The sequence below is a fragment of the Myodes glareolus genome, chromosome 25 (assembly GCF_982192425.1).
Source record: "Myodes glareolus chromosome 25, mMyoGla1.1, whole genome shotgun sequence".
NCBI classification, from domain to species: domain Eukaryota; kingdom Metazoa; phylum Chordata; class Mammalia; order Rodentia; family Cricetidae; genus Myodes; species Myodes glareolus.
The window spans coordinates 7,088,152-7,114,614 of NC_142050.1; the positions used below are offsets into that span (position 1 = coordinate 7,088,152).

Consider the following 26,463-nt stretch of genomic DNA (forward strand, 5'->3'; position numbering starts at 1 on the left):
AAGGAGAGAGAGGATGGAAGAAAAGAAATTCCGAGTAATTTAATATCATGTATAATTTATCACAATTACGTGTTAACTGGATTTTTTTATGCCTAAAACTAAGTCTGAATGGCATGGTGGCGCACATCTTTAGTCCCAGAACTTGGCAAGCAGAGGCAGGTGGATCTCTGTGAGTTCTTCTCGGTCTATATAGTGAGTTCCAGGTCAGCCAAGATTGTGTAAGACCCTATCTCCAAAACAACCTCTTCATATTAAAAAAAAAATCCAAGCAAATAAGAAATTAAAATGTTTAAAGGAATGTTCTCGCGATGAAATTATCCAGTTTTTTTGGAAAGATGACTCCTTTCTTGAATACAGCATGAAAACCGAGCACAGGACTACTCTGTCTACTCATAGTCATCCCCCCACAAAGAATTCTCACTTATTAAAAATCAGAGTATTGCTAAGAATTAAAATCTAAAGTTTATGAAAATGGTTTATCTATTTTTTAAAAAAAAAACTGAAAATCTATTAGGCGTAAAGAAAAGTGATGTGCCAGGCGGTGGTGGCACATGCCTCAAACCCCAGCACTCAGGATAATAATAACTCTTTGGGAACCACACACAATCCCTGCCATAGCCAACACCTCCACCACCCCACACTGCTTCCTCATCCTCAGTCCCCTGTGAAACTGACAGCCCCACCTCTGCCCGCCTCCTCCCAGAAGCACCAGTCACCTCTAGCTAGGCCTCAATTCTCCTCTCCAAAGTACCACCAGGCCAGTTGGTCCCTCCCTTCTCCCTCCATAGCTCATCCCTTCTGGTTTTCTGTCACTGCTATAAACCTCTGCCCTGATACCCTAGTTTAAACCTCTGTTTTACAAACGTAAAAATCATCATCTTGCTTGACCAATGATTCCTAGAAATATGTATTACTGTCAAGACGTGTATCATTTTTCTTTTGGCAGGATTTTACCTACAGCTGAAGCAATTCTATAAAAACCACTCAGTATTCAACAGAGCTATTTCTTCCCTCAGAGAGAATTAATCATAGGCAAGGACTGGAAAAGACATTTCCCTAGATGAAGCTCAAGCCTGCTCCTGCTGAGAGGCCCATTCTATTTTAATTTGCCAATTAAAAGTGGCCTGGGAAATCTCAGACTGTCATTATCTCATTAAAAATACATACTTGTCACTCCCTTTCCATCCTCTGGAGAATTAACGCTCAAGTCGCCCAAACTGCTCTCTACAATTTAAAGTTAACATCATCTTGAAAAGATGGCCCTTACTGGGGGTCAATGGAAGGTGGTGTCTTCTGCAGCTAACAGTTGCCAAAAAATCTACACCGCTCCCTTCACTACCTTACTGGGTATTTATCGCATCTATGAAATGACTAACTATTGAAAAGGGTTAAAAAGGAAAGAGAAGCGTTGTTTTCAGGTAATAAGTGGCCAGAAACATAGAAAAAGAGAATCCTGTAACTAGGTACTTCAACATCCTTCCCTTCAGAGAATCTGAGGCTGCCAGCTGGCTTTTATTCCACCCCTCCCCTCTGCCATAGCGGATTATCTGTGGGATGTTGTCACAAATATGGTACTGATGGTGGAGATTACTGGTTTCTGTCTTTATGCCAGCCATAGATCCTATCCTCTCACACACTGTATGTGGAGACGGTTACTGGAGAAAAACAGAATGACTGGAGTCCCGTGGCATGGTACTGCTTCTCAGTTCCCAGTAAGCCATAAATACTAGACATTTTGCGGGTAAAGCAGAAGCACAGCAGCAATGCTGGATGCCTCCTCATAGCTAATAATGTCCCTGAATCATAAAGTAGTAAATGATAGAAGGACACCACTGCCTCTCTGTGTATTTCTTGAGCTTGACACCGTGCATGCACCTGCAGGTTGCTAAGTATTTCCAGATGCACTTTTCAAAGAATTAACTGATTCCTGTCCAGCGCAGTGTATTAGGAAAAGACCCTCTGCCCATCCCCAAATTAGGGAAAATTACCTTATTTCCTTGAAAGCCCTTTGGGCCTGGATCACCTGGAGGTCCACCAATGCCCTGCTCCAAGGTAAAAGCCATGAATTAGATTATGTGCCAAACCAGAAGACCAACCAAGAAAGAACAAGCAATTTTCTTAGGGTTCCTGGGAATCCTGCTATCAGTAGCCTGACTGTGAGATTCCGACCGACTTTGGAATCACATTCAAATTAAGAGCATGCATAGCATAAACTCCTTGAGTCAAATTAAAAGCTTCTAAAACAATAAAGACTAAAACAAATATTTTAAATAGGAAGTTTGTTTTCTGAATATGTGTTCTTAATCTTCTTCCTGCGTTAGATTCCACTCTTTAAAAGGATTTTTGTCTATAAGACAACTTTTTAAATATTTCTAATCAGATCATTGAAAGCTATCACTTGCAACAAGCCTTCAATGGCCTGTCACTGCCTTGTTCTAGCAAATCTAGGCTAAAATGAAGAAGCTGGTTAACTAGATACAATCTCTGAATTCTTGAGTTAAAAACATAACTTCCAGCCATCTAGGGAGGGACGTTTTGTTGGTTTGATTTTGTTCTTGTTTTTGTGGTGCCAAGGATTAAGGTCAGGGCTTTGTGCTTGATTAATAACCACTAAGATGTACCTCCAGACAGACCTTCAGGGGAGCTTTTGCAGTGCTGCAATTACTTATTTATACATTGTTACTTTAGAAGAGACAAGTCCCTTCACTGGAAAAATTGATCCAAATTATTTTCTGGGGTCCACAGGATATAACCTCATAAGTTATAGACTCATTTGATATTTTTAAGAATTAACTACTTACATTGAAAGGATAATATAAATATTTAGATGAACAAATTTAGAAAAAATGTACAACTCTTATCACTACCTTATAGAAGCAATATATATTGCTCATATATAGCTCTTTCTCATAGTTACCTGACTTTCTTCATGTAAATTATTTTCCATTCCCTTAGCTACTCACCAGATGGAGCTATCAAGTTTATTGATGAGGTACCTATCATTGCCTGTCTTTAGAGAGTCTGAGTCAATCAAAACATTAGTAAAGTGGTTTCCAAACATGGTTTTATATACTGGAAGCATTCAGGAGCCTTTCAAAAGTATCGATGCCTGGCTCCAGTTCCTAGACACTCTTATTTAATTTAAAATGGTACACATGGACCAAGGGGGTTGTTGTTGTTATTGCTGCTGCTGTTGTTGTTGTTTGTCATTGTTTTGTTGCTACTCAAAGCTCCCAAGGTGATTCCAATTCAAACATAAATTTTCTTTTTGCCTCCTTACCTGAATTCCTCTGGGTCCCTTTGGTCCATAAGGCCCTGGAAGTCCCTGTGGGTTAAAATTAATGGTAAGTCTCTCTAATTATCCATCTCCATAAAGCATAGATTTTAGATTTAAAAAATATGTACTGGATGACATTCACTGGTTATTCAAACATCAAAGAGAATGAATTGAAATGCTCCTAATGAATAGACAGAACCTGGAAACAACCTAGGTGCCCCTCAATAGAAGAATGGTTAGAGAAGGTGTGGAACATATACACATTAGAGTTTTACTCAGCGGTAAAAAATAATGACATCTTGAATTTTGCATGTAAATGGATGGACATAGAAAACGCTTTACTGAGTGAGGTAAGCCAGACCCAAAAAGAGGAACACGGTATGTATTCACTCATAAGTGGATTCTAACCATAATTAAAGGTCTTTGAGCCTATTGTTCGTGATCCTAGAGAAGCTAAATAAGAAGGTGAACCTGAAGAAAATCATATAGTTATCCTCCTGGATATTGGAAGTAGACAAGATTGCCAGGCAAACTTGGGTGCAGGGGGGGGGGCAGGAGTGGAAGTAAGGGGAGATGGTTAGAGAGAAGGGAGAAGGGGAGGATTGGGGAAAGCTTGGGGGAATGGGATGCGTGGAGGGAGGAAGGATAGATATGGAAGCAGGGAAGTATATATCTCAACTAAGGGAGCCATTTTAGGGTTTGCAAGAGTCTTGATTCTAGAGGGGTTCCCAGGTCCAAGGAGAGGTCCCCAGATTGTTCCCTGAGCAGCAGAGGAGAGGATGCCTGAACTGGCCTTGGCCCATAACCATACTGATGAATATTTTGCATATCACCATAGAACCTTCATCTGGCAATGGATGGAGATAGAGACAGAGACACACATTGGAACACTGGACTTAACTCCCTAGGTCCAAATGAGAAGCAGAAGGAGGGAGAATGTGAGCAAGGAAGGCAGGATCAGAGAGAACCTTCATCCGACGATGGATGGAGATAGAGACAGAGACCCACATTGGAGCACTGGACTGAGCCCCCAAGGTCCACATGAGGAGCAGAAGGAGGGAGAACATAAACAAGGAAGTCAGGACCGCGAGGGGTGCGTTCACCCACTGATACAAGGGGGCTGATCTAATGAGAGCTCACCAAGGCCAGCTGGACTGGCACTGAACGAGCATGTGATCAAACTGGATTCTCTAAATGTGGCTGACATGGGGGCTGACTGAGAAGCCATTGATAATGGCACTGGGTCTTGTTTCGTCTGCATGTACTGGCTTTTTGGGATCCTAGTCTGTTTGGAGGCTCACCTTCCTAGACCTGGGGGGGGGGGGGAGGAACTTGAACTTCCCACAGGGCAGGAAACCCTGACTGCTCTTAGAACTGGAGAGGAAGGAGGAGAGGGAGTCGGGGAGTGGGAGGGTATTGGGAGGAGGGGAGGAAGTGGAAATTTTTATAAATAAATAAATAAGGAAATTTAAAAAAATAAAAATAAAAACAAGAGACCTCAGAGTCAAACTTTGCTTTAATAAATAAACTCCAAGAAAAACCAAGCTGACATGTTAGTATTTAGCCTATATGTTGACATTTGGTTCAAAGGAAGGGAATTGCTTCACAAAGGTTCTCAGAACATTCTATAAAGTACAGAAACTCCTCTAGTTAGTGGAATATCATTTCCTTCCAGCAAACCAATGTTGTTAAATCAGCAATGCGTCTGCTTGCTGACTGGATTGCTCTTCTCCCCAACTTGGAATTTGGCAAAACACTGTTTATAGCCAATGATCTTTCAAAATATTTCAATATGTTCCATATTTCAAAATACATTTATAGCTGGGCAGTGGTGACGCACACCTTTAATCCCAGCACTCAGGAGACAAAGGCAGGTGGATCTCTGTGAGTCTGAGACCAGCCTGGTCTACAGAATGAGTTCCAGGACAGGCTCCAAAGCTACACAGAGAAATCCTGTCTCAAAAAAACACAAACACAAACAAAAAATACATTTACAATTATTTTGTGTGAATATAATACATCTAGATTACCTTTTCCAAGTTGTCTGTCTTTTTTCAAGTTGTTTGTTAAGAATCAGGATACACCATAATTTGTTACTCATTCCCTAGTTTTGACATTAAAAGGTTTCTGCTGAGTGCTATTTTAAATAACCTTAGAACTTGTGTGTGTGTGTGTGTGTGTGTGTGTGTGTGTGTGTGTGTGCTTCTCTGTCCTATTCTGATTCATTGCTAAGGATTCTAGAAGATGGCTATTGATGGTGATTACTATTTTCCTCATTTTTGTTTCTTTTTGTCTCGTGCCTTCACACATTTTTCTTATAAATTTGTGTGAATGCCCTATTATTAATGATGCCCAATTTTATGGATCCTATAAAACGTACATATTCACATTTTTATATTTTAACATTGAGATATACTTGAAATGAATCACATCTTATAAATTAGCAGTATTTTTCTTTTTGGCACAGAAAATAATTCAGCATTTAGTCAATGAAATATATTATTTGTCAACCATTTTAATCTCATAATACTTTCCCAACTATTTGGCTTACTTGGAAATTCCCGTGTCCCTTTTCCATTTGAAAGTTCTCATTGTCTCTTTCTGATTTACCCAAAAATAGTCACCAAACCTGCTTTCTGCAGATCCACCCACCCACAGCTCTACAGTAGTTTATCAGCTCCCAGCAAAGACCAAGCTGTTTGAAGAATTTGCTCCAACAGGCCAGTATCATTTTTTACCCTCTTCATTAACCTCTGCTTATTTCCTCTTGTCACTTCCATCCATACATTTAACACAGATGTTTTATATTTTATTGTATTAATAGCCTTCATCATCAATAGTTCTTAACTAGAATGGCAACTATTTTTATTCTATGCCTTTTGGGATTGTTTATAATTATATTTTTGTATACACTGTGTAGTTTGGATCTATTAACAAAGTATTTAGCATGCTAAGTTGAATATGTCTCTAGTTCAAGTTCCTTTTCCACATCTACATTGAACTAAGGTAAACAGTTACACTATTGTTTGTGTCTTACTGCATTCTCTATATTTCAGATCCTTCTGTCTAGGTCTGCCGCATGCTTCCTATGATGTCACTAACCTCACGGCACTTTTCACCCTTCTGTGTGAGGCTGCATCAGAAGGCCATCCCAATGGCCCTACTGACCCTTGCATTGACTTGCTGGTTATTCTTCCCCCCCGTACTGTCCAATAGACTGACCTCAAAGACTGGGACGTCACAATGGCCTTAATGGTTTGTTGGGGGAACTTCATTATCTAAGTTGTGTATTCTTTGGTTTTCCACTTTATTTTTTACCTGTTTACTTCATGTTTACTTCAATTCTTACATGTTTATTTCATGTCTTATATGCTTACTTCAGTGTTTACATGTTTTAGATTTGAAAACTGAACTCCAGCTCTAATAGAGATGTACATAGTTCATCCCAGGATTTTTATCTCAAAGAAACTCACACCAAAAGGGATCAAACTGTTAACACTTCAAAACTGTTTTCCTTACTTTGTCACCTTTCAGTCCTGGTTTACCACATTCTCCTCGTTCGCCCTACAAACAAATGAACAGATAAATAAATAAATAAATAAATAAATAAATAAATAAATAAATAAGTTGTCGGTCTTCAATATTCTAAGCTTTAGAAAAAGAATCAGCGTCATTACATAAGGCAAGCATTCTGTACAATTTCACGCCATTTCATCATCAATACTGGGGGAACAGGGATTGAGCTTTGAACTTTTTTGTCTTTGAGTTATTCTAATTTACTCTAAAGTTATTCAAATCAGTGAATAAAGTTATTCCTCTGATGAGGGCTTGTCATTTCTGAGATAAATGGAATTTGATGAAAAATAACTGATCATCTACCATTATTCATTCTCTTTGGATAGTAATCTGATGCCAAATGATACTTTAACACAATTGGCTTTATAATTCTGTTCTTGCAATTAGGAAAATATAAACTCCCAATCATATAGCTAGTATAGAATAGGATATATACTATATATAATATATAATCACATAGCAAGTTTAGAATAGAATCAGGGTCTGAACCCAGCTCCCTTAACCCAGCTTTAACTGAAATCCCTCTATGTGTTCACAATGTTATACTCCAGCCTGAGTACTGACCTTGATCAGCTAACAGCATTGGCATAGAAAACTAATGGAAAGATCATAAGGCTGACAGTGTTATGTGCAGAGAGGGCAGCCATGACGAGTTAGCAAGATCCTCCAGAGGAAAATGGGTGCCCTGTGGAGCGTGCTGCATAGCTTTCGTTATTACACTCGCTGTACCAGTTGCCTAGCACGTTACCACAAACACTAACATTAAAATTACGCTCCAGAGTTTATAATGATAACCTCTGGTATTACCTGCTATTTACTGCTTTATATAAACGTTAGTTTAGCTTTATAGACTGAGGAAGTGTGATGCACACACACATTTATAGAGAGACAGACAGACAGACAAAGAAGCAGAGAGGAAGAAAGAGAGAGAGAGAGAAATAAGATGAAATACTTATGGAATGCTTGTAAGAAGAAAATCCTGTTTCTGACAACACAGATTCACCTAAGGACGTACATTAAATGAAATAAACCATGGCAAAGATGACCACTCCCACGATTGCACTTACACATGGAATTTAAAAAAAAAAAGATGAATTCATAGAATCAGAGAGAAGAATGGTGGAATGAGGTCAACATGTGGGGTTTAGTGAGACTGGTCAAATAACACAGGTTTCAGTTCGAGGTGAGCAATTAGTTTAAAAGGTCTATTGTGTACCTAGTGATATATACAAAAGATTTATTGGGTGATATGGCTACAACTAATAACAATTTTACTCTTGATCATTAAAAGAATAAATTTCAAGTATTGTCACTGTAAGAAATGATAAGTGTGGTGATAGATAAGTTCTTCCATTATCCTATGCATACAAATTTAAAGTACAATATACAATTTTCACAATTAAAATGTTAAGATCAATACTTATTTTTCACAAGTTTTGCAGTTACAAGTGAAATGAGAACCTCTGAATAATAACCCATCCTCTCAGACTTTTCAAAATTCTGGCAGTTAGAACTGAAAACACCAGCCAATTAGACAGAAAGGACTCAATTTTCTCCAAAATATTAACATCTGATGTTAATAAGATTCTATAGCACCTGAAAATGAATCCATGTGTATCTTTATTCTGAGCCTTGAAGCTAGTCCTACTGTTAAAGCAAGGAAACTCAACTGAAGAGGTTAATGGTTTACTTACGTGCTAGCTGTGAACCTTACTAGTCCAGAGCCCTTCCTTAAGCTCTGCTTCTGTTATTGTCTATGTGCCGCTCTAGCACATGTTACTCACGGTGCCACAGCACACCAGCACAGAAATTCAGAGCATTGCTCTGCTTTAGAAGAAGTGAAACTATGAAAATAAAGAGCTGAAATCCCAGTGCCTTAGTAATGCAGAATACTATATTAAACTAAATACAAAAGAAGTCCTGAAGTTCATAATACAATTAGTTCATATTGTGTGCAAAGTTTATCTTATTGTTTAATATCAACTAAACTGACTGCCAGGCTGTGTGTCACACACTGAGTAGCACTGCTGTAAGGCAATGGCCTTGTAGTCACCAGGTATGGGCACAAAGTTTGTGCCTGCGCCTTTCCATCATTCGCAACAAATCCATGTCAGTATTTACATATATATCCCAGCCATCTGAAGAGAATGCAAGGCTCAGAGGCATTACATTGCCGTGACTGTAAACTTGACTCTGTTAAACGTCCAAGTCCATGTTACTAATCACCCATCACTCAACAATGCACACCTCCATGGGCCATAAGCTACTTTCCATTCACCGGAACCTCTCCAGAGGACACTGCCCCCCTCCTGCTAGAATCTGGACAGACAGGAGGAAGGTGCCTCTCTCACAGCCAGCTGTGCTCTGTTCAAAGTGATCTATTCTCACCAGAGTCTGTGAGTCAAACTGACCCAGGAAAAACTGAATTTTCGCTGAGAACAAGTCGAACGTTTACTTCACAATGTAAGTGGAAAAATCGCTCTTGAAGTCTAATTTAGAGTGCAATTAATTTCCTGATGTTGGATGGGAACAAAATGACCAAAATACAAACAGAAAACTACCATAAATACATTCAAAATTCTTTTGGCCAGAATTCACATTCCATTTGTACTCAGACAGATTTTTTTTTTTTAGCAACAGGTCCTGAGGAACAGTATTTGTTTTGTGGGCAGATTTTTATCAATGAAAATATTGTCTCCATTTTATTTGTCCCAGCAAAGGCAGTTTCCTTTTTTTTCTTTTCTTTTTTTGGGGGGTGGGCTTATGAACGCCTGTAGAATGATCATAATCACATGATTCTAGCGAGCAAGTGCTTCAGGGAGATTTGAACAGCCCTGGTCCAGCCTCAAGTTCTTAACACTATCCCTCGTGATTCCATCTTGAATCTTGGTCTGACTGTCAACTGACCTGAACCACCCTGCTCTGACAGCTTGTGTTTTCCATGTGAGAAAGGACTCTTCCAATAAGTCTATAATTCCCCAAGAGTTTAAATGACTCTACACACACACACACACACACACACACACACACACACACACACGTTACATCAAAATGAGGAGGCTCTTTCATGATTTCCTCAACCATATATAAGATAACCTTATATTTATTTTTGTTTTCAAATTTTCACAAATATCAATTTTATTAATATAGTTCTCTTTCCTTTTTATAATAACACTTTACAGTTATGTACCAGCAAACATCTTACAATATGCTAACAAACCCATTATCCCATCTGATATCCAATAACTATGTAAATCACCCAGGTCTATATTAATTCCATTTCATGTAGAAGAAGAAATAAATGTTCTGGTATCTTGAGCTGTTCATGGTTTTCAAAATACTGAGTTAGAAAATATGGGATGTTTTAACCCTTCCTCTTTTGGACATACCAATGCTCTAGCTAAGCTTAAATTCTTCCCTATGCATAGATTCTTCCCTACTATTTTTGTGGCCTGTGTCATGCTTAGAGATAGTTGAGCATTATAAATCCAACTTTCAAACTAATGTTCTGGCTACCTACTTGAAAAATGTATTTGTTAAAAAAAAATAATAAAGAGGGGCCCAAGCCAGAGACCTCTGCAGGAAAGGGCACAGTCAGGGACCTCCAGGGAACAGATTCAAGCCAGGGACATCTGTGAGAATAGGCCTGAGCCAGCTACCTCAGACGGAGCAGGCCCAAGGGTTCTCCACAGGAGCAGCTTGAGCCAGTGACCTCCACTGGAGCAGGCCTGAGGGCAACAACTTCCCCAGGAGCAACTATAAGCCACCGCTGAGGGAGCAGGCCCAAGCCAGAGACCTCTGCTACAGCAGGCCCAAGGCAGCAATCTCAGAGAAAGCAGCCCCAAGAAAGCAACCTCTACAGAGCAGGCCTGAATGACCCCCTGTATTGCAGAGAAACCTCAACCCCTAGAGCACTGAATGGCCTTCAGGAAACCCAAGTGACCTCCAGGGTGACTGGAACCATGGCCGTGACTGTACCGTGAGGAGCAACCACCTGAGCCTTGAATCCACTGGCACCTGGAAGATTGATCACCAGAGACACAGACAGTCCCAACTACATAAATCAGAGGAAAATATGGGTAGACAAGGTAAGAACACACTCAACACCACATGACACCAAAAAAAAAAAAACAAAGCCAAGAAAAAGCAATCAAGCAGACAGAAGAAACTATTCAAGAATTGAAAACCAAAATAGAGAGTAAAGAAAACACAAACCAAGGGAATTATAGAAATGGAAATTATGAGAAAGAAATCAGGAACCACAAATGTAAGAATGAACAGCAGAATAAGAGAATCACAAGTGCTGAAGATACAATAGAGAAAATAGACTCATCAGTCAAAGAAAGCATTAAATCTAACAAAAGATAATTACAAAGTGTTCAAGAAATATGAGACACCATGAAAGGCCAAACCTAAGAATAATAGGTATAGAAGAATGAGAAATCCAACTAAAAAGCACAGAAAATGTATTCAACAAAATCATAGAAGGAAGATTTCTCAACTTAAAGGAAGATATGCCTATAAAGATACAAGAAGCTTATAGAACACCAAATAGACTGGATAAAAAAAGTACCCTTGCCACATAATAATCAAAACACTAAACATAAAGAAATAAACAATAAAGAAGGAAAGAATATTAAGAGCTGCAAAAGAAAAAGGCCAAGCCAAGTAACATACAAAGGCAGACCTATCAGAATTACACTTGACTTCTCAATAGAAACAGTGAAAGCCAGAAGGTCCTGGTCAAGTGTTATGCAGACATTAAGGGACCACGAATAGCAGCCCAGACTACCATGCCCAGCAAAACTTTCAATCACCATAGACAGACAAAATAGGATATTACATGAGAGAACCAGATTTAACCAATACCTAGTCACAAACCCAGCCCTACACAAAGTACTAACAGGAAAACTCCAACCCAAGGAAGGTACCTACATCCACAAACAGACAATAGATTATCTCAAAGCAGCAAATCCCAAAGAAGAGAAAAACATGCACAATAACACCACCAATAACAAAAATTAAATGGAGAGAAACTAAAAGTGATCCCATTGAAATCAGGAACAAGACAAGGTTGTCCACTCTCTCCATATCTATTCAACATAGTACTTGAGGCTCAAGCTAGAGCAGTAAGACAACAAAAGGAGATCAAGGGGATACAAATCAGAAAAGAAGTCAAACTCTCACTATTTGCTGATGAAATGATAGTTTACATAAGCGACTCCAAAAATTCGACCAAGAAATTTAAACACCTTCAGTAATGTAGCAAGATACAAGATTAACAAAAAAAAAAAATCAGTTAGCCAACCTTTACACAGATGATAAATGGGCTTAGAAAGAAAACAGAGAAACAAGAAACATCACCCTTCAGAATGGCCACAAATAGCATAAAATATATTGGAGTAACTCTAACCAAATAAGTGAAAGACTTGTATGACAGGAACTTTAAATCTTTGAAGAAAGAAACTGAAGAAGACACCAGGAAATAGATCTCCCGTGCTCTTGGGTAGGTAGAATCTTACCCAAAGCAATCTACAGATTCAATGCAATGCCCAGCAAAATCCCAGCAAGTCTTCACAGACCCCAAAAGAACAATACTCAAAAAACCTAGGATAGCCAAAACAATATTGTACAATAAAGGAACTTCTGGAGGCATCACAATGCCTGACTTCAAACTCTACTACAGAGCCACAGTACTGAAAACAGCCTGGTATTGGTATAAAAGCAGACAGGAAGACCAATGAAACCAAATCAAAGACCCAGATATCAATCCACTCACCTATGAATCCTTGATTTTTGACAAAGAAACAAAAATATAAAATGGAAAAAATAAACCATATTCAACAAAAGGTACTGGCATAACTGGATATCAACATGTAGAAGAATTAAAATAGATCCATATCTATCACCATGCACAAAACTCAAGTTCAAATGGATCAAAGACCTCAACAAAAAGCCAACCACACTGAACCTCACAGAAGAGAAAGTGGGAAGTACACTTGAACACATTGGCACAGGAGACCACTTCCTAAATATAACTCCAATAGCACAGACACTGAGAGAAACAATTAATAAATGGGACCTCCTGAAACTGAAAAGCTTCTGTAAAGCCAAGGGAACAGTCAACAAGACAAAACAGCAGCCTATAGAATGGGAAAAGATCTTTACAAACCCCACATCAGAAAGAGGTCTGATCTCCAAAATATACAAAGAACTCAAGAAATTTGACACCAAAAGAACACATAATTCAATTTTTTAAAAAATGGAGTACAGACATAAACAGAGAACTCTCAACAGAGAAATCTAAAAATGGCTGAAAGACACTTAAGGAAATGCTCAACATCAGAGAAATGCAAATCAAAACAACTCTGAGATTCCATCTTACACCTGTAAGAATGGCCAAGATCAAAAACACTGATGACAACTTATGTTGGAGAGGATGTGGAGTAAAGGGAACACTCCTGCATTGCTGGTGGGAGTGCAAACTGGTACAGTCGCTTTGGATATAAGTATTGTGAATTCTCAAAAAATTAGGAAACAACCTACCTTAAGGCCCAGCAATACCACTTTTGGGTATATAACCAAAGAATGATTAAGGACTTGTGCTCAACTATGTTCATAGCAACATTGTTTGTCATAGCCAGAACCTGAAAACAACCTAAATGCCCCTCGACCAAAGAATGGATAAGGAAAATGTGGTACATTTACACAATGGAGTACTATAAAGAGGGAAAAAAATCATGACTTTTTGAAATTTGTGGGCATGAATATGAAAACATCATATTGTGTGAGGTAACCCAGACCAAGAAAGACAAATATCATATGTACTCACTCATAAGTGACTTTTAGACATAAAGCAAAGAAAACAAGCCTACAATTCACAATCCCAGAAAACCTAGACAACAATAAGTACCCTAAGAGAGACATGCATGGATCTAAACTATATGAGAAGTAGAAAAAAACAGTATCTCCAGAGTAAATTGGGAGTATGGGGACCATAGGTGAGATTAGAAGGGGAGGGAGAGGAAGGGAGGTGAGTGGAGAAAAATATATAGTTCAATAAAAACAATCAAAGAAAAAGAAAGTGCTTCTGGGTGGATGAATAAATCCAGTTAGATGAGCTGTGTTTGGATATGGATGTGTGGTAGTATACCTCCTCATACGTACGAGTCCCTGGTTCAGTCCCCAACAGTTCAAAAAAGGAACTTAATGTGGTAAAAATCACAAGGAACAGATTTATTTATGTTCTAAAATCTACATGTGTGTATTTTCAAATAAAATTATGTTCCTTCTACATTGAAGATAAATAAATAAATAGGGCTGGCTGGGATGCAGCTCATTTGGCAGAGCGCTTGCCCTGTATGCTTTGGAGTTCTGGGTCCCATCCCTAGCACCAGATGAACTGGACGTGTCAGAACACACTTGCTTCCCAAGACAGGGAGTAGAGGAAGGAGGGACAGAAGTTCAAGGTCATCTTCCACTGCATAGCAAGTTGGAGGCCAGCCTGGGATAGATGAGGATCTGGTTTGGAAAAATCAAACAAAGAACAACCAATAGATAGCTTAAATATCTACGCAGTCTGACCCCAAAACAAGGCCCTCAACTTCCTATAGCCTGTTCTTGTGGAAACACAAGAAGAGAAGCTGTAAGCCTTGATGTTCACAGGCCCAGAAGTGCTCCCTGTATGACCCCCACTCTTGTTGCTTACCCACAGCCAAGCCTCTCCCTCCTTTAGGAGGTGGTCAGAATCTGGGTTCTCAGGGAACATAAGCAACAAAACCGTTACTCACTCTCAGCGCTAGCACTGCTGCGTTTGTGTGCATGGGGAAATAATTTTATCTGAAAACCTACATTGTTTTTCTTCCAGTCAAATCAGGTTCTCTAAAGTAAAATCCATGTTTCCAGAGTTAGAGGGACACTGGACTCTTAGGGGTGCCTCCACCCTCTGCAACACATATCCATTTCTTACATTCATTATTAGTCTACCAACTGACTTAAGAGTGTACTTGGAAATGAGGACAGGCAAGTGCAGTACATAAGTATTCTATGTGTGCGTTCTTTTTCTAAAATTCTGGTCAACTAGATGTTACCAACTTACCTTATCACCCTTGTAGCCAGGAATTCCCTAGGTTAAAAGAGAAATGAAAGGCTAAGGTAAGATATCATAAACCAGTATTAGAGGAAGCGCTAGGTATTTTTCACATACAAATCCCATCAACCAGTCTTGGAAGTAAGAGCACATAAGCTCTGGCTACTTTACATCTCCCTCCCCTGGGGGATGTGCGGTTGGTTACTAAGGAGAAGAATGAACCTGTGCTTTCCTATTACATTCTAGTCCCAGCTCCAGCTTTCTGTTTCTCAAATCCAGCTCCTGACCCTTTGGCCCCAAACCAAGGGAGAGAATGCACACTGCAAATCACTGTGAAGATGATAACGAGAAAACACCTGTGCTTTCAACCAGTTATACAGACTTTAAAACTATTAAACTTCTGTCGCTAAATCTCAGGGTCTGTTAGAGAGGCTGGGTTTGAAATGAGCTGAAATTGTGCCCTTTAGAATATTCATAAATGTCTGTGTCCTTCATGGTCCTCCCTTCACATTCAGTCTAGAATGTATAACATCAGGGAAATGAATGGTTCCTCTATCAGCCCTAATGAGTCAGTGACCTTTGAGTTATTGGTTTTCATCTCACGCTAAGCGAGACGCCAGCACCTCGACTGTCTTCTGAGTCACTCGTGGGAATCCTGAGGAATCCTTTCCACTGTGCTGTTCCCATAAGCCCTCTGAGAGAAACAGTTCTGGGTATTAAATGGACTGGGAAATTGCCAACTCCAAGAAGCAGCAAGTTCTTTCCATCATTACCCCACAACTATATTTCAAGGGTGAAAATAGAATTGGAAGACGTATTTAATGCAAACTGAAGAAACCAAGGGTGTAAACGAGGTAATACTGCAGTTACACATGCGTCCTACAAAAAATTTATTTCATCTCATGTGTAACATTTCCAGATAGAAATTTCAGAGAGGAAATAAGACTTCTTTCTAAAGTAGCAGGTGCTTAGTAATAGAAGCTGAAAGTAGAGTTGGCCAAAGATAGAGTGACAGCATAATTTAATTCAGCGTAGAAATATTTGTTCACATAAATTGTTCAATTTCCAAGATGGTACTTGTAATTAAAGACCACATTTTAGTCAGTTAATCTGGTATTTCCTGCAGAAATCATCCACATCCATCGCGCCGAGAATATGTTGGCTTCTCATTTCAGAATTCTTGGGACATCCTCTCCCCATTATAATGCTCACCACTTAAAATTTTTGTTCTTACTTTATATTGAAAGAGGGAAGAATACATTTTGGAATGAGCCAATAGAACTCTGCAGAAACAAAGGAGTATTACTTTGTGCATGCTATATTCTTGTTTTCTTCTGAAATTCCTGGCCACTTTAATCAGTTGATCACCTCTTCAGGGGTTTATTTACTTGTTTGTTTTTCCCTTTCAGGGCCTCTTAATGACTGGCTTTAAAATACTCCAATTTAAAAATATCACAAGCTGTATTATCAGTCTCTGCCGAGTTTGCTTCTGATTTTCTCATTTCTAGGAATAAAAATTTTGTGATTTCAAGTACCATCATACTTCAAGTTATAGGGTCAAAAATGTTTTTACAAAAATTTTACAGGGCCAAATTTTTATAATCATCTTAGTTCTGTCTCTCTTCTTGGTCCTCATTCCAAGTTCTTGTTTAAGATAATTTGTTCCTTTCACAGCTCCTGAGCTATTTACCTCACCTCAAGATTCAGGGGCTTCCCATCACCTTGAAACCTAGCTTTGGGGTTCTAGAAGACAAGTAAGGAATACTTCCTGAGCAGGTAGCAGAGGTTCAAACAGACTCCTATCAATGGGATCAAGCTTCCTGCCAGAGGCTTCCATGGGGCTAATTAAAAACTCCAAGAGACCAGTTTCTTAAAACTCAGATTCTGATTCTGTGATTGTTTCCTGTCGCCAAGGGGATAAGCAAAAAGGGGCAACACAATGCAAGCCCTGCTTGCTACTATAGGCATTGCTATTTGCTGTCCTTACTGCAATGCCCTAGAAGATTATGCAAAATTAAAAATGTATTAACATACCATAATTATTTCCCAAGCAATCTCAAGAAACTAAGTAGAATGATAAAGTTATTTTTGTCAATAGAACCGAACTGATAAAAGCATAGTTTGGAAAATATAATAAATATAATTCTTACCCTTTTGCAAATTCTAGCTTAATTTTTATCATTTAAGAAAAAATACCCACAAAAAGTAAGGCAAGGTGCCTTTGTCACTTCAGTCTTTCCCAAATAGTTCAGCTGTGTATTGGGAAATGTCATAGGTCCCATCACCACCCTGTTGATCAGAACATTTTCCCCCCATAGTTCTCCTTCTGAGATTCTATCTGTCTGATTGTCAAGAGCACAGGTAAGTAGCAATCAATTTTGCAATTGCACCGCAGGGTCAAGCCAGTCAGTCACAGAATCCCAGGCTCACTTGTCAGAAACGCATTCCAATTTTGCACATACCCCAGGACCTCTTTCTCCAGTTTCTCCTTTCTGAGCATCACCCTGCAATAAACAACAAACTGTCAAAATTCCTCAGCAAGTGATTGATTGCTCAATAAAACGTGCTATTCCTAGATAATGAGTTAACCCAATTAGAGGAGAATCTTAAGCTTCAACTATTGACATTTTCACCATTTAATCTAAGAGGAAAATAGCACTTCAGATAAGGTTTGGCCTTTTGGAGTAAAGCCAGATGTTCAGGGCACATAACACAGACAGATTTTCACAACTTCAGCCACATTCCAGTTTACAACACGGTATTTTTCTCAAACACAGCTTTGTGTTTTTCTGAAGCATGACACTCTGGCTTTTCTCCAAGGGGCTTTGACTATTTTCTAAAATGTTCCTCAAGAGAGATGCTTGATTTCAGCAAGGCTTAGGAAAATAAAGTATGGGGCACAGAACTACAAACCAAGCTAATGAAAAGTGAATATTGCATTAGAGCCTAGTTCTGAACACAACAAAAGAAGACAGGATGGCGTCAGTGGGACCTGACAGATAGAATAAGTGAACGTGAGATGGTTTTGTAGCAAGCCCCAAGAATGCTACACATTCCCTCTCCTCGGCAAGCAGGCTAGCGCCAAGAATACTCTCATGCAAATAGTGTTATATGTATTATAATATTCTTATAAATGGGGGCAAAGTTTGAGTGTTTTAATGCTTCTTAAGTATTGCCTAATTTCTTCCCAAAATGTCTGTGCCAAGTTTTTGCACAGAGAGCAAGGGCCTCGCACATAATATCGCGAGTTATTATTGCACAGAGAGCAAGGGCCTCGCATGTAATATCGCGAGTTATTATTACATAGAGAGCAAGGGCCTCGCACGTAATATCGCGAGTTATTATTACTTAAAGTTGAAGCTTCCATTGCTGTAAAGAAAAACAAAAGATAAAAGAAAGAAGAAAAGAAACATTTCTTGAAACTCAAAACGCCAAAAGACAAGACTGCATGAATTAGAAAATTGTTTCTTTTTAAAGAAATATCCTGTGGAATCCAAACTTTCCAAATATATAAATAGTTATTTTTAAAGAGGACCTTTTGCTTGGCCAAATTGCTTTTATTTACTCAATGAAAATCTCTGTTTTCCCCTTTATTAACTTTATTTCCTTTCTTTAAAGTGGTTTGCATCACTTGTTTCTTAATAGAAGCTTGATACCTTCTCATCAGCTTTTCGTATACTACAGAAATTGTTAAATGTGGTGGCTCATGTCTCTAATACCAGCACTTAGGCGTCTGAGAGTGAGTTCTTGGCTAATCAAGAGTGATTTAACTTTAGTCATAGTTTCTATTGCTGTGATAAGAGCGTTATGACCTAAAGCAATTTACACAGGAAACAGCTTGTTTCCATTTACAACCCTCTGGTCACACTCTGCCACTGAAGGAAGTCAGGGCAGGAACTCAAGACAGGAACTTGGAGGCAGGAATTGAAACAGAGGCCACAGAGAAAAGCTGTTTACTGCCCTGCTCCTGGCAGCTTGCTCAGATTACTTTCTTATATAACTCAGGACCAGGTGCCCGGGGTGGCACCTACCATGCGGCTGACCCACATCAGTTATTAATCAAGAAGATGCAGTACAGACTTGCCTATAGGCAATCTGATGGGGGCATTTTTTTTCAATTGATGATTCACTTCTCAAATAACTCTAGGTTGGGTCAAGTTGACAGAAAAACAAAACAAAACAAAAGAACAAAGAAAACCTACGAAGACACTGTCTAAATAAATATACACTATGTATAAGCTTCATAGAAAATGGTTTATTCATTTACCGGATTTCCTTTTGGTCCTCGCTCACCTTTGATACCAGGGTTTCCATGTGTACCCTGAAAGTAAATGGGAAAAAACTTGTTTTTATTAAGTATTCTATCAGTTTTCTATGCTCTTGAATAATTTCTGACCAGCTGCATTGAAAATTTTGCAGCCTTAACCAGGTAAACTAATATTCAACTCTGTTCCCCCCTTACTGTACCAGGAAAACTACAGAACTTCCGTATGTTCTAAAGAGGATAATGTCTGTCTTCCCAACTGAATTCATCCTCCGTTACTTCTCATCCATTTTTCCAAACAAAATTAAACTGATACAAAGGTTCTTAAGGCTTAATGGATAGATGTGGAGTGGGTTGTTTCTGTCCTGGGCTACTGTGGATGACTACCAAGTCAGCTTGCTTTTCTGTGATCAAAGAGATTCAGACCTGGGGACCAGCTCCAGATATAAAAATAGGGAATTCTTCCATTCTATACAAACATCAGAAAATGCTTCCTTTCCTGAGAACTGGTTTTGAGGGCACTAAATAAACACGAAATGGATGATTCAGTCCTATAACTGTGACAGTTCTGAGTGGCAGGACTTTGTCAATTAGCTCCTGATAATGAGTTTTCTTGCCCATTGTTTACAGCAAGCTCTTAATGTAAGAAGTTAAACAACAGCTTTAGAGAAGAGGAAAGTTAAACCTTCTCTTGAGTTAAGTTGGCCTCTATTGCTTGGCGTATTATCATGTAACAACTCTAACTTTGTATTTTAAGAGAAATAAATTTCCCCACTTCGATGCCTTGGTTATTTGGAAAAAAAAACCAAAATGTAAAGTCTGGAGCCAAGTCTCGGGGTACAACATGTCACATTCAACTACACACAGGTGTTTTTGCTGCCACCTTCAGATACAAGCTCTAGTTCAAAAATACCGTCCATTTGCTTTGTGAAACCTATTCTTTGAACTTCCAAACTCTTAAGACAACATTTCAAATCACATAGGTAAGTGAACAAGCAGTGTGGATGCTTTATGACACTATTGGTCAGTGATAAATAGCTAGTGAATCCATCCTACCACTGTGCTTCATTTGCTAAGTGGTTGCTTTAATTTCACAGAATTTACCTAATTCCCCAAGCATCCTATCGGCTTCTTCTCCACGAGGCTACGTGGCATTGCTGCCTCCCTGGTGAGATAAAGCATCACCTAAAACACCAGTATCTTCTATCAGCTCTTTCTACATTATTGTCTCATCATCGAGAAGTTTTGGATCTAATTATCAAATTAGAAACGACACTGCACAGTCCTTTCTGGAAATAGGTTCGTCATTGTCTTCATCAGCCCCAAGGACAGCACAGACGTCTACTCACGGGAGGCCCTGGGTCGCCTGGGTCGCCCTTCTCACATCCACAGATCTTGGGTTCACACTGAATCAGCAAGAAATGCAGTATTAATACACAGTGAAATACAGTGTGTGCCAGCATGCCAAATCTTGCTCGGTATATAACTGACTGAAACTCCCTCCAGGAAAGTTCCTCTCTCTATTAAATTATTCGAGGAAAACTCAGAATGGGTAAGAACCAGTTATTGCAGTGTTATTCAGTTTTGCCATAGCTAAATAAAACCTATGTTCAACCAATTTTTTTATCAATTTACTTATAGGAACTGGTTAAAACAGAAAAAATAAGCATTTTCTGTGAAATTTTGGAATTTCTACTCATTCCCTTCTGTAGGAAACATCACAGCTCAGTCACATGCAAATATTATTTTCTCCCTACTCAGCAAAAGAAAACATGATTCGAACCATGTTTTGTCAGTTCCGGGATGCATAGTTGTTTTCATTTTAATATCTCTGAAAACAGAATGAGTCTTTTGATAGCTGCCTAACAGGCTCAAACAGGACAAAGTGATGATTTTCTCTGTGTTCTTCGAGAGTTGCAGACGTTCGGCGGATGCTGCCACGTCACCTCTGCTCCTCATGGTGCAGAAAGTCTAGCTCGGGAGGCCTGGCATGTTCACAGCCACCTTTCCTTCTGACCGGTTTCTTTTATGCTATGTCCTTTCCAATGGATGGCTACTAGCTAGCTTCCTTTGCAATGCTCTGATTGGTTGCGCTCATCTGGCTCAGTTCTCTTCAAAGTAGAAAACTGAATGAGCTTCACGGCCAACCAGCAAACAGCAGGGAACTGAACACTGGATTGATGCTGGCCAATAGCAGGAGTACCTTCCAAGTCAGAGGACTCCAGTAAGCAGTTAGTGTCTGATCCATACTTAGAACAAAAGAATTCATGTCAAGGCAAAGAGAATTTTGTCCATTAGTAGCATTGATCTCGAAAAGAATCTCTCAAATCCCACTAATTTTTTCTAAAATTTTGTAACCTACAATTGAAATACAGAGGCAATTATGTGTCTTCCTCAAAGTTTTAAAAAGATTTGCATGTTTTCATTTAGTCACACCTGATGTGAGTCACTTGTGTTTGCTAATCCAGGTTTTTAGAGTAATTTATAGTAATAAAGCATGTGGCGCTTACCTTCCTTTCAAACAAGGCATCCTAGAAGGGATTTAAAAAAAAGAATAAAACATTAACTCGGTTACTAGTTCTGCTTCCATCTTCTTATTAGCCTTAATTATTCTCTATGGGATATGCAATTTCCAAGAAGAATAGCAATTCAGCCTTTTCAACCTTGTAAAGGCAATGAAGCTGGCCAACCTACCCCTCAAGGAGCTCTCTTGGTTATGTAATAATAGTAGACATGAGGGTCACCAACATTCAAAATCACTGTTTCCTAGGAACATTATCTACTGCATCCTATGCCTTAGCTTTTGTTTCTTTGATCTGTTCTATTATTCTTTTGTTTCTTTGATCAGCTCTAATTATCTCCATAATTTAGCTTCAAGCTTAACTGATTATCATGAGCAATTTCTCACTTTTGCTTACAAAGACTTAAATACATAGGTATTTATTTTCTTGTCCCCAGCTCTATACCTATGTGCATTTGGGGTTTTTTGGGCACCAAAACACTGATTTGGGAATTATCTTGTTATGAAATTATTATTAGTTCTTATAAAATTGGATTAAAACTCAAAAACAGGACATTGGAAAGTCTGGTGGCATTTTTCTAGATGAACTGAAGCGTGGGAAGCCACAATCCCATTACTGTGATTACCTAGGAGAAGGGGCTTTTCACTCAAACACTTAAACACCCAAACATGATATTTTGTTTATAAAAGCCCAATGTAAAGGAAAGAGATGGAGCTTTTACATCTAACAGTGTTAAAAATAATAGTTTGTGAACTTTTGAATAGTTCATAATAACATGCATTATTTATATGAAAGAAAAATGCATTTAAAACTTGCTACATGGGAGGAATTAAATAATTAAAAATAATATATGTACCATGAAAAAAGTATTACTACAAATATAATTTTATGTAGAACTAATTATGCGTGTTTCTCAGTATAACAACACTGGCTATCCTGGAGCTCACTTTGTAGATCAAGCTAGCCTCAAACTCACAGAGATCCACCTGCCTCTGCCTCTTGAGCGCTGGGATTAAAGGCATGTGCCATCACAACCTGGCTCATTTTATCATTTTTGTGGGCTTTCTTATTTGAAAGAATCTTAACTATATAACCCAAGCTGCCTAGAACTCATTGTGTGGTCCAGAGTGACCTCGAAGTCATGACAGTCTTGCCTTAACATCCCAAGAACTAGGATTACAGCCATAAACCTGTACATTTTGGCTCCTTACCTTACTGGTTTTTAAATTCATGCTTTTACCATATTTGTGCCTTTTTTCAGCTGTCCCTTCAATTTTGTATTTGTACACAAAAATGTACAATTTTGCATCACTGTATTTCTCTTTAGCACTCTAACAGCATAAATAACCATTTTTGTAGTTCATTTGTTTTTACATTTTCTGGAATTTATATTTTTATAGAAACAGAATTAGACCCAACACTCATAACACACAAGATTGTTTCAAACAAAGAACAAAGCTCCATGCCTAAGGGCACTTACAGTCAGAAGCCTCCGACCGAGGACACCGGACTGGAAGAAGTGTGGGAAGTCTTAAATGAGGAGAGTGGGAGTCAGTAACAGTTTCTTGGAATAGGTGGGGCTTCTGGATGATTCTGAAGAAAGGAATGCAAGGGACCAACTAACACCCCAATGGTATGCTGTCCTATATGTCAGAGTTTGTGGGGGCAAGAGCCGTAAAGACTGGTGAGGGCACCCAGACAAAGGCAGCAGTGAGACAGGAGGGCCCAGCGGACAGAGCTGGGTGGTAGGGTGTCCACCCTTGGAAGAGGATAGCTTTGAGAATGACTGGGAGGGTACACGTGGGCACAGCCAGAGTGAAGGGCGGCTTCAAAGGCAGGCTACAAATTTCAGCTTGAGTTATGGCTTGTCGGTTCTGTGGAAACTTGCGTTTCAATGACAAGAATAAAAAGAGAAATGTCCTCACTAAAATAAAAGAATTACACTCTGTCATTGGGTTCAGATTTGTATAATGGGATAGTGATCAAAACAGAAGGCGGGAAGGGAAGAGCCAATTTGGGAAATGAGTACAAGGCCAGTGCTATAAAGGGTGATGGAGAAAATCTGAAGAATTGACAAAGTTATTAATATCATAAAAATGAAATGGGAGCAAAGGTCAACAAATTCCTTAACAGCCACAACAAATCCTTTGAAATTTAACTTAGGAGCAAAGTTGCTATTATAAATTCTGAAACAGGCAGAAATGAACCAACCTCTAGTCAAATTAGTAGCTCTACATCAAGGGAGAGAGAGAGACAGAGAGACAGACAGAGAGAAATCACAAAAAAGTTTAAGCAGGCATTTATAAGAGATGGAAATTTCTGCATTCTAATTGTGTTTGTGATTGTGTGAATATGTGTACCTGTTAAAAACTCATGGAATTGTACACTTAAGTAATGTACTTTTGTTCTTAAACTATGACTAAACTATTTTAAAAACCTAACCACATAAGAATTTCAAAACAAAAAGTTGAAATGTCAACTACATTTTATTTACAATGATGTAATAGACATAGATTAAATGAGGACTTGACCAATGATCTGGTGAAAATAGGTCCTGCTTTGTAGAGAGAGGCAATGCGAACACTGAATGCTGGTGTGTCATTTTCTCCAAAGCCGAGTGAGAACTCTGGACCTGGGGTGTGTTCGGAAAGCAGTATCCCTTTGTCAGGAGAGCTTTAATCACAAGACTAACATCTGAACAAACAAGCTGAAGCCACAGGATGCTGAGGAAGCAGTTCGCGACGGTCATTTTCTGTTTTCCCCGAAACAAACAGTCCCAGCTGTGCCCTGCCAAGAGCTCTTGTCCTGGGTTGGACAGGGATCTCAGCAAGGGTGTGTCTAGAGGAGGTAGTAACACCCTGAGCCCGAACATCTGGTCAAACACGGAGCTGCCTGCCCTGTGCCTTCTGGAGTCAGCTCTTCTCACACTAAAGATAAAGAGAGGGCAGGAAGAACAGGCCACTAAATGTCCACATTCCCAGGATTCTCCTCCGTATGTATAATGGAACATCGTCTTGCTTTCAGCTGAGTGCTGAGGGCTTCTCGAACCGTGGGCACAGGCAGGGCTGGGTACTGTCCTCGCACCATGACAAGTTTCCCTTTCCTGTGCTGTATCTGCTCCCAGCCAGACTCACCTGGGAACCGTGGGCTGGGCTGTAGTCTCTGATTCCGCGATAGACACAATCCACAGAGAGAGGAGCGAGAAACAAAAGTGACGTTGGAAGAATGATGTAGCTAGTTTGGGGGGCAGTTCTGCTTGAGCAAGTTTTAGAAATTCATTGTGATTTCCTCTTTAAATATGCTCTTTCAGGGCTGGAGAGATGGCTCAGAGAGTAGAGCAGTGGCTGCTCTTCCAGAGGTCCTGAGTTCAATTCCCAGCAACCACATGGTGGCTCATATCTAAAACATGCTTTTTCAGGGCTAAACGTATATAGTCTGCAGTCATGACAAGCCTTAAATTTTCAGCTCTTTGGCAATGAAATGGGGCGATAATGATCATCTTACCTTGTGAGTAACCTACATCACAAGACAGTGATAGAATAAGCAAAATAAGTCATAGGGGGATTGTTCGACAGTTTAACAGCAAGTGTTCTTGCAGAGGACCAGGTTTGATTCCCAATACTCACAAAGTGGTTCACAACCATCTGTAACTCCAGCTTTAAAGGAGTCAATGCTCTCTTCCTTCTAGGAGATGTGCTATGTATGCATACAGGAAAAACACTCACATATAAGATAAAATAAATCTTAACAGAATTATATAGAACAAAGGCGTGCTCAGAGCAGGACCAAATACATGGGGAGCTGGACAGCACTCTACACATGACAGTATTTGCTAGGAAAACCATGTTTCATGTTTTTGGTTTCGACTGAGACTAAAAGTTAAATCTTGAGAAAGGATGGGGAGAGGATGAAGAATCAAAAAAAAATCATAGGAGTAAGTTTGAATTTTCTTTGCAACATTCAGAAAATATTCATGAGAAATGATGAGTGCCTATTGGACATTTCCACCCTGCTGCCCTCTCCAGAAAAAAAAAAATAAGCTTTTGAAATTAAATACACAATCACATCATTTTACCCTTTCCTTTTTCCTCTCTTCAATACTTCTTTGTACCCCCACCCCCATCTTGGATTTACTCTATCACATATTCATGATTAAGTTGTTGCTGTTGTATGTGTGTGCTCTTAGTACATAAATGCAATCAGTTTAGGATAAAGTTTTAATTAGTATTTTTTAAAGAAAAGTATCAATATTAAACACAACAAATCAACCAACTTCTATTGGGAAGTTTTCTCCTTGAGAAATATTGTAAAGAAAGATTTCATTTTGATTGTTGTTCCTAGTTTCCCAAAGCAGCAAGGGGAAGCTCTTACAGGTAGATGGGCAGTCAACACAGAAAAGTCCTGTCATAGTTAACAACACGAAGAGAAGGTTTCCATGGTCTGATGGGAAAATTATTGATTGCTGGCAGGTGATTTTTAAGTGGTTAATGCTGATTGTCAACTTGACAGGATCTAGAATTGTCTAGGAGACCAATGTCTGGGCTTGTCTATGAAGGAGTTTTTAGATTGGGTCAGCTAAAGCAGAAAGACCCACTCTTTCTGGACAACAGCATTCCATGGACTGGAACCCTGGCCTGAATACAAAGGACCCCAAGCTATCAGAAGCATGCATCTCGTTATGTTTTCTGATTATGGACACTATATGATCATGATGCTTTGTGCTTCTGCCACCATG

The 26,463-nt window shown here is 39.2% G+C and overlaps 1 protein-coding gene across 1 annotated transcript in view; it reads right to left on the bottom strand.

Moving 5' to 3' along the window:
* Positions 1–26,463, bottom strand: part of Col28a1 (collagen type XXVIII alpha 1 chain) — a 159,892-nt gene that overhangs the window by 127,383 nt on the left and 6,046 nt on the right. The window contains exons 4-11 of the mRNA XM_048448926.3: positions 21,717–21,737; positions 20,556–20,612; positions 19,210–19,263; positions 17,405–17,446; positions 14,952–14,978; positions 6,797–6,841; positions 3,281–3,325; positions 1,989–2,042 (exon numbers count right to left, since the gene is read on the bottom strand). Coding sequence (XP_048304883.3) covers positions 1,989–2,042; positions 3,281–3,325; positions 6,797–6,841; positions 14,952–14,978; positions 17,405–17,446; positions 19,210–19,263; positions 20,556–20,612; positions 21,717–21,737 — 345 coding nt within the window. The remainder of the gene's footprint in view (positions 1–1,988; positions 2,043–3,280; positions 3,326–6,796; positions 6,842–14,951; positions 14,979–17,404; positions 17,447–19,209; positions 19,264–20,555; positions 20,613–21,716; positions 21,738–26,463) is intronic.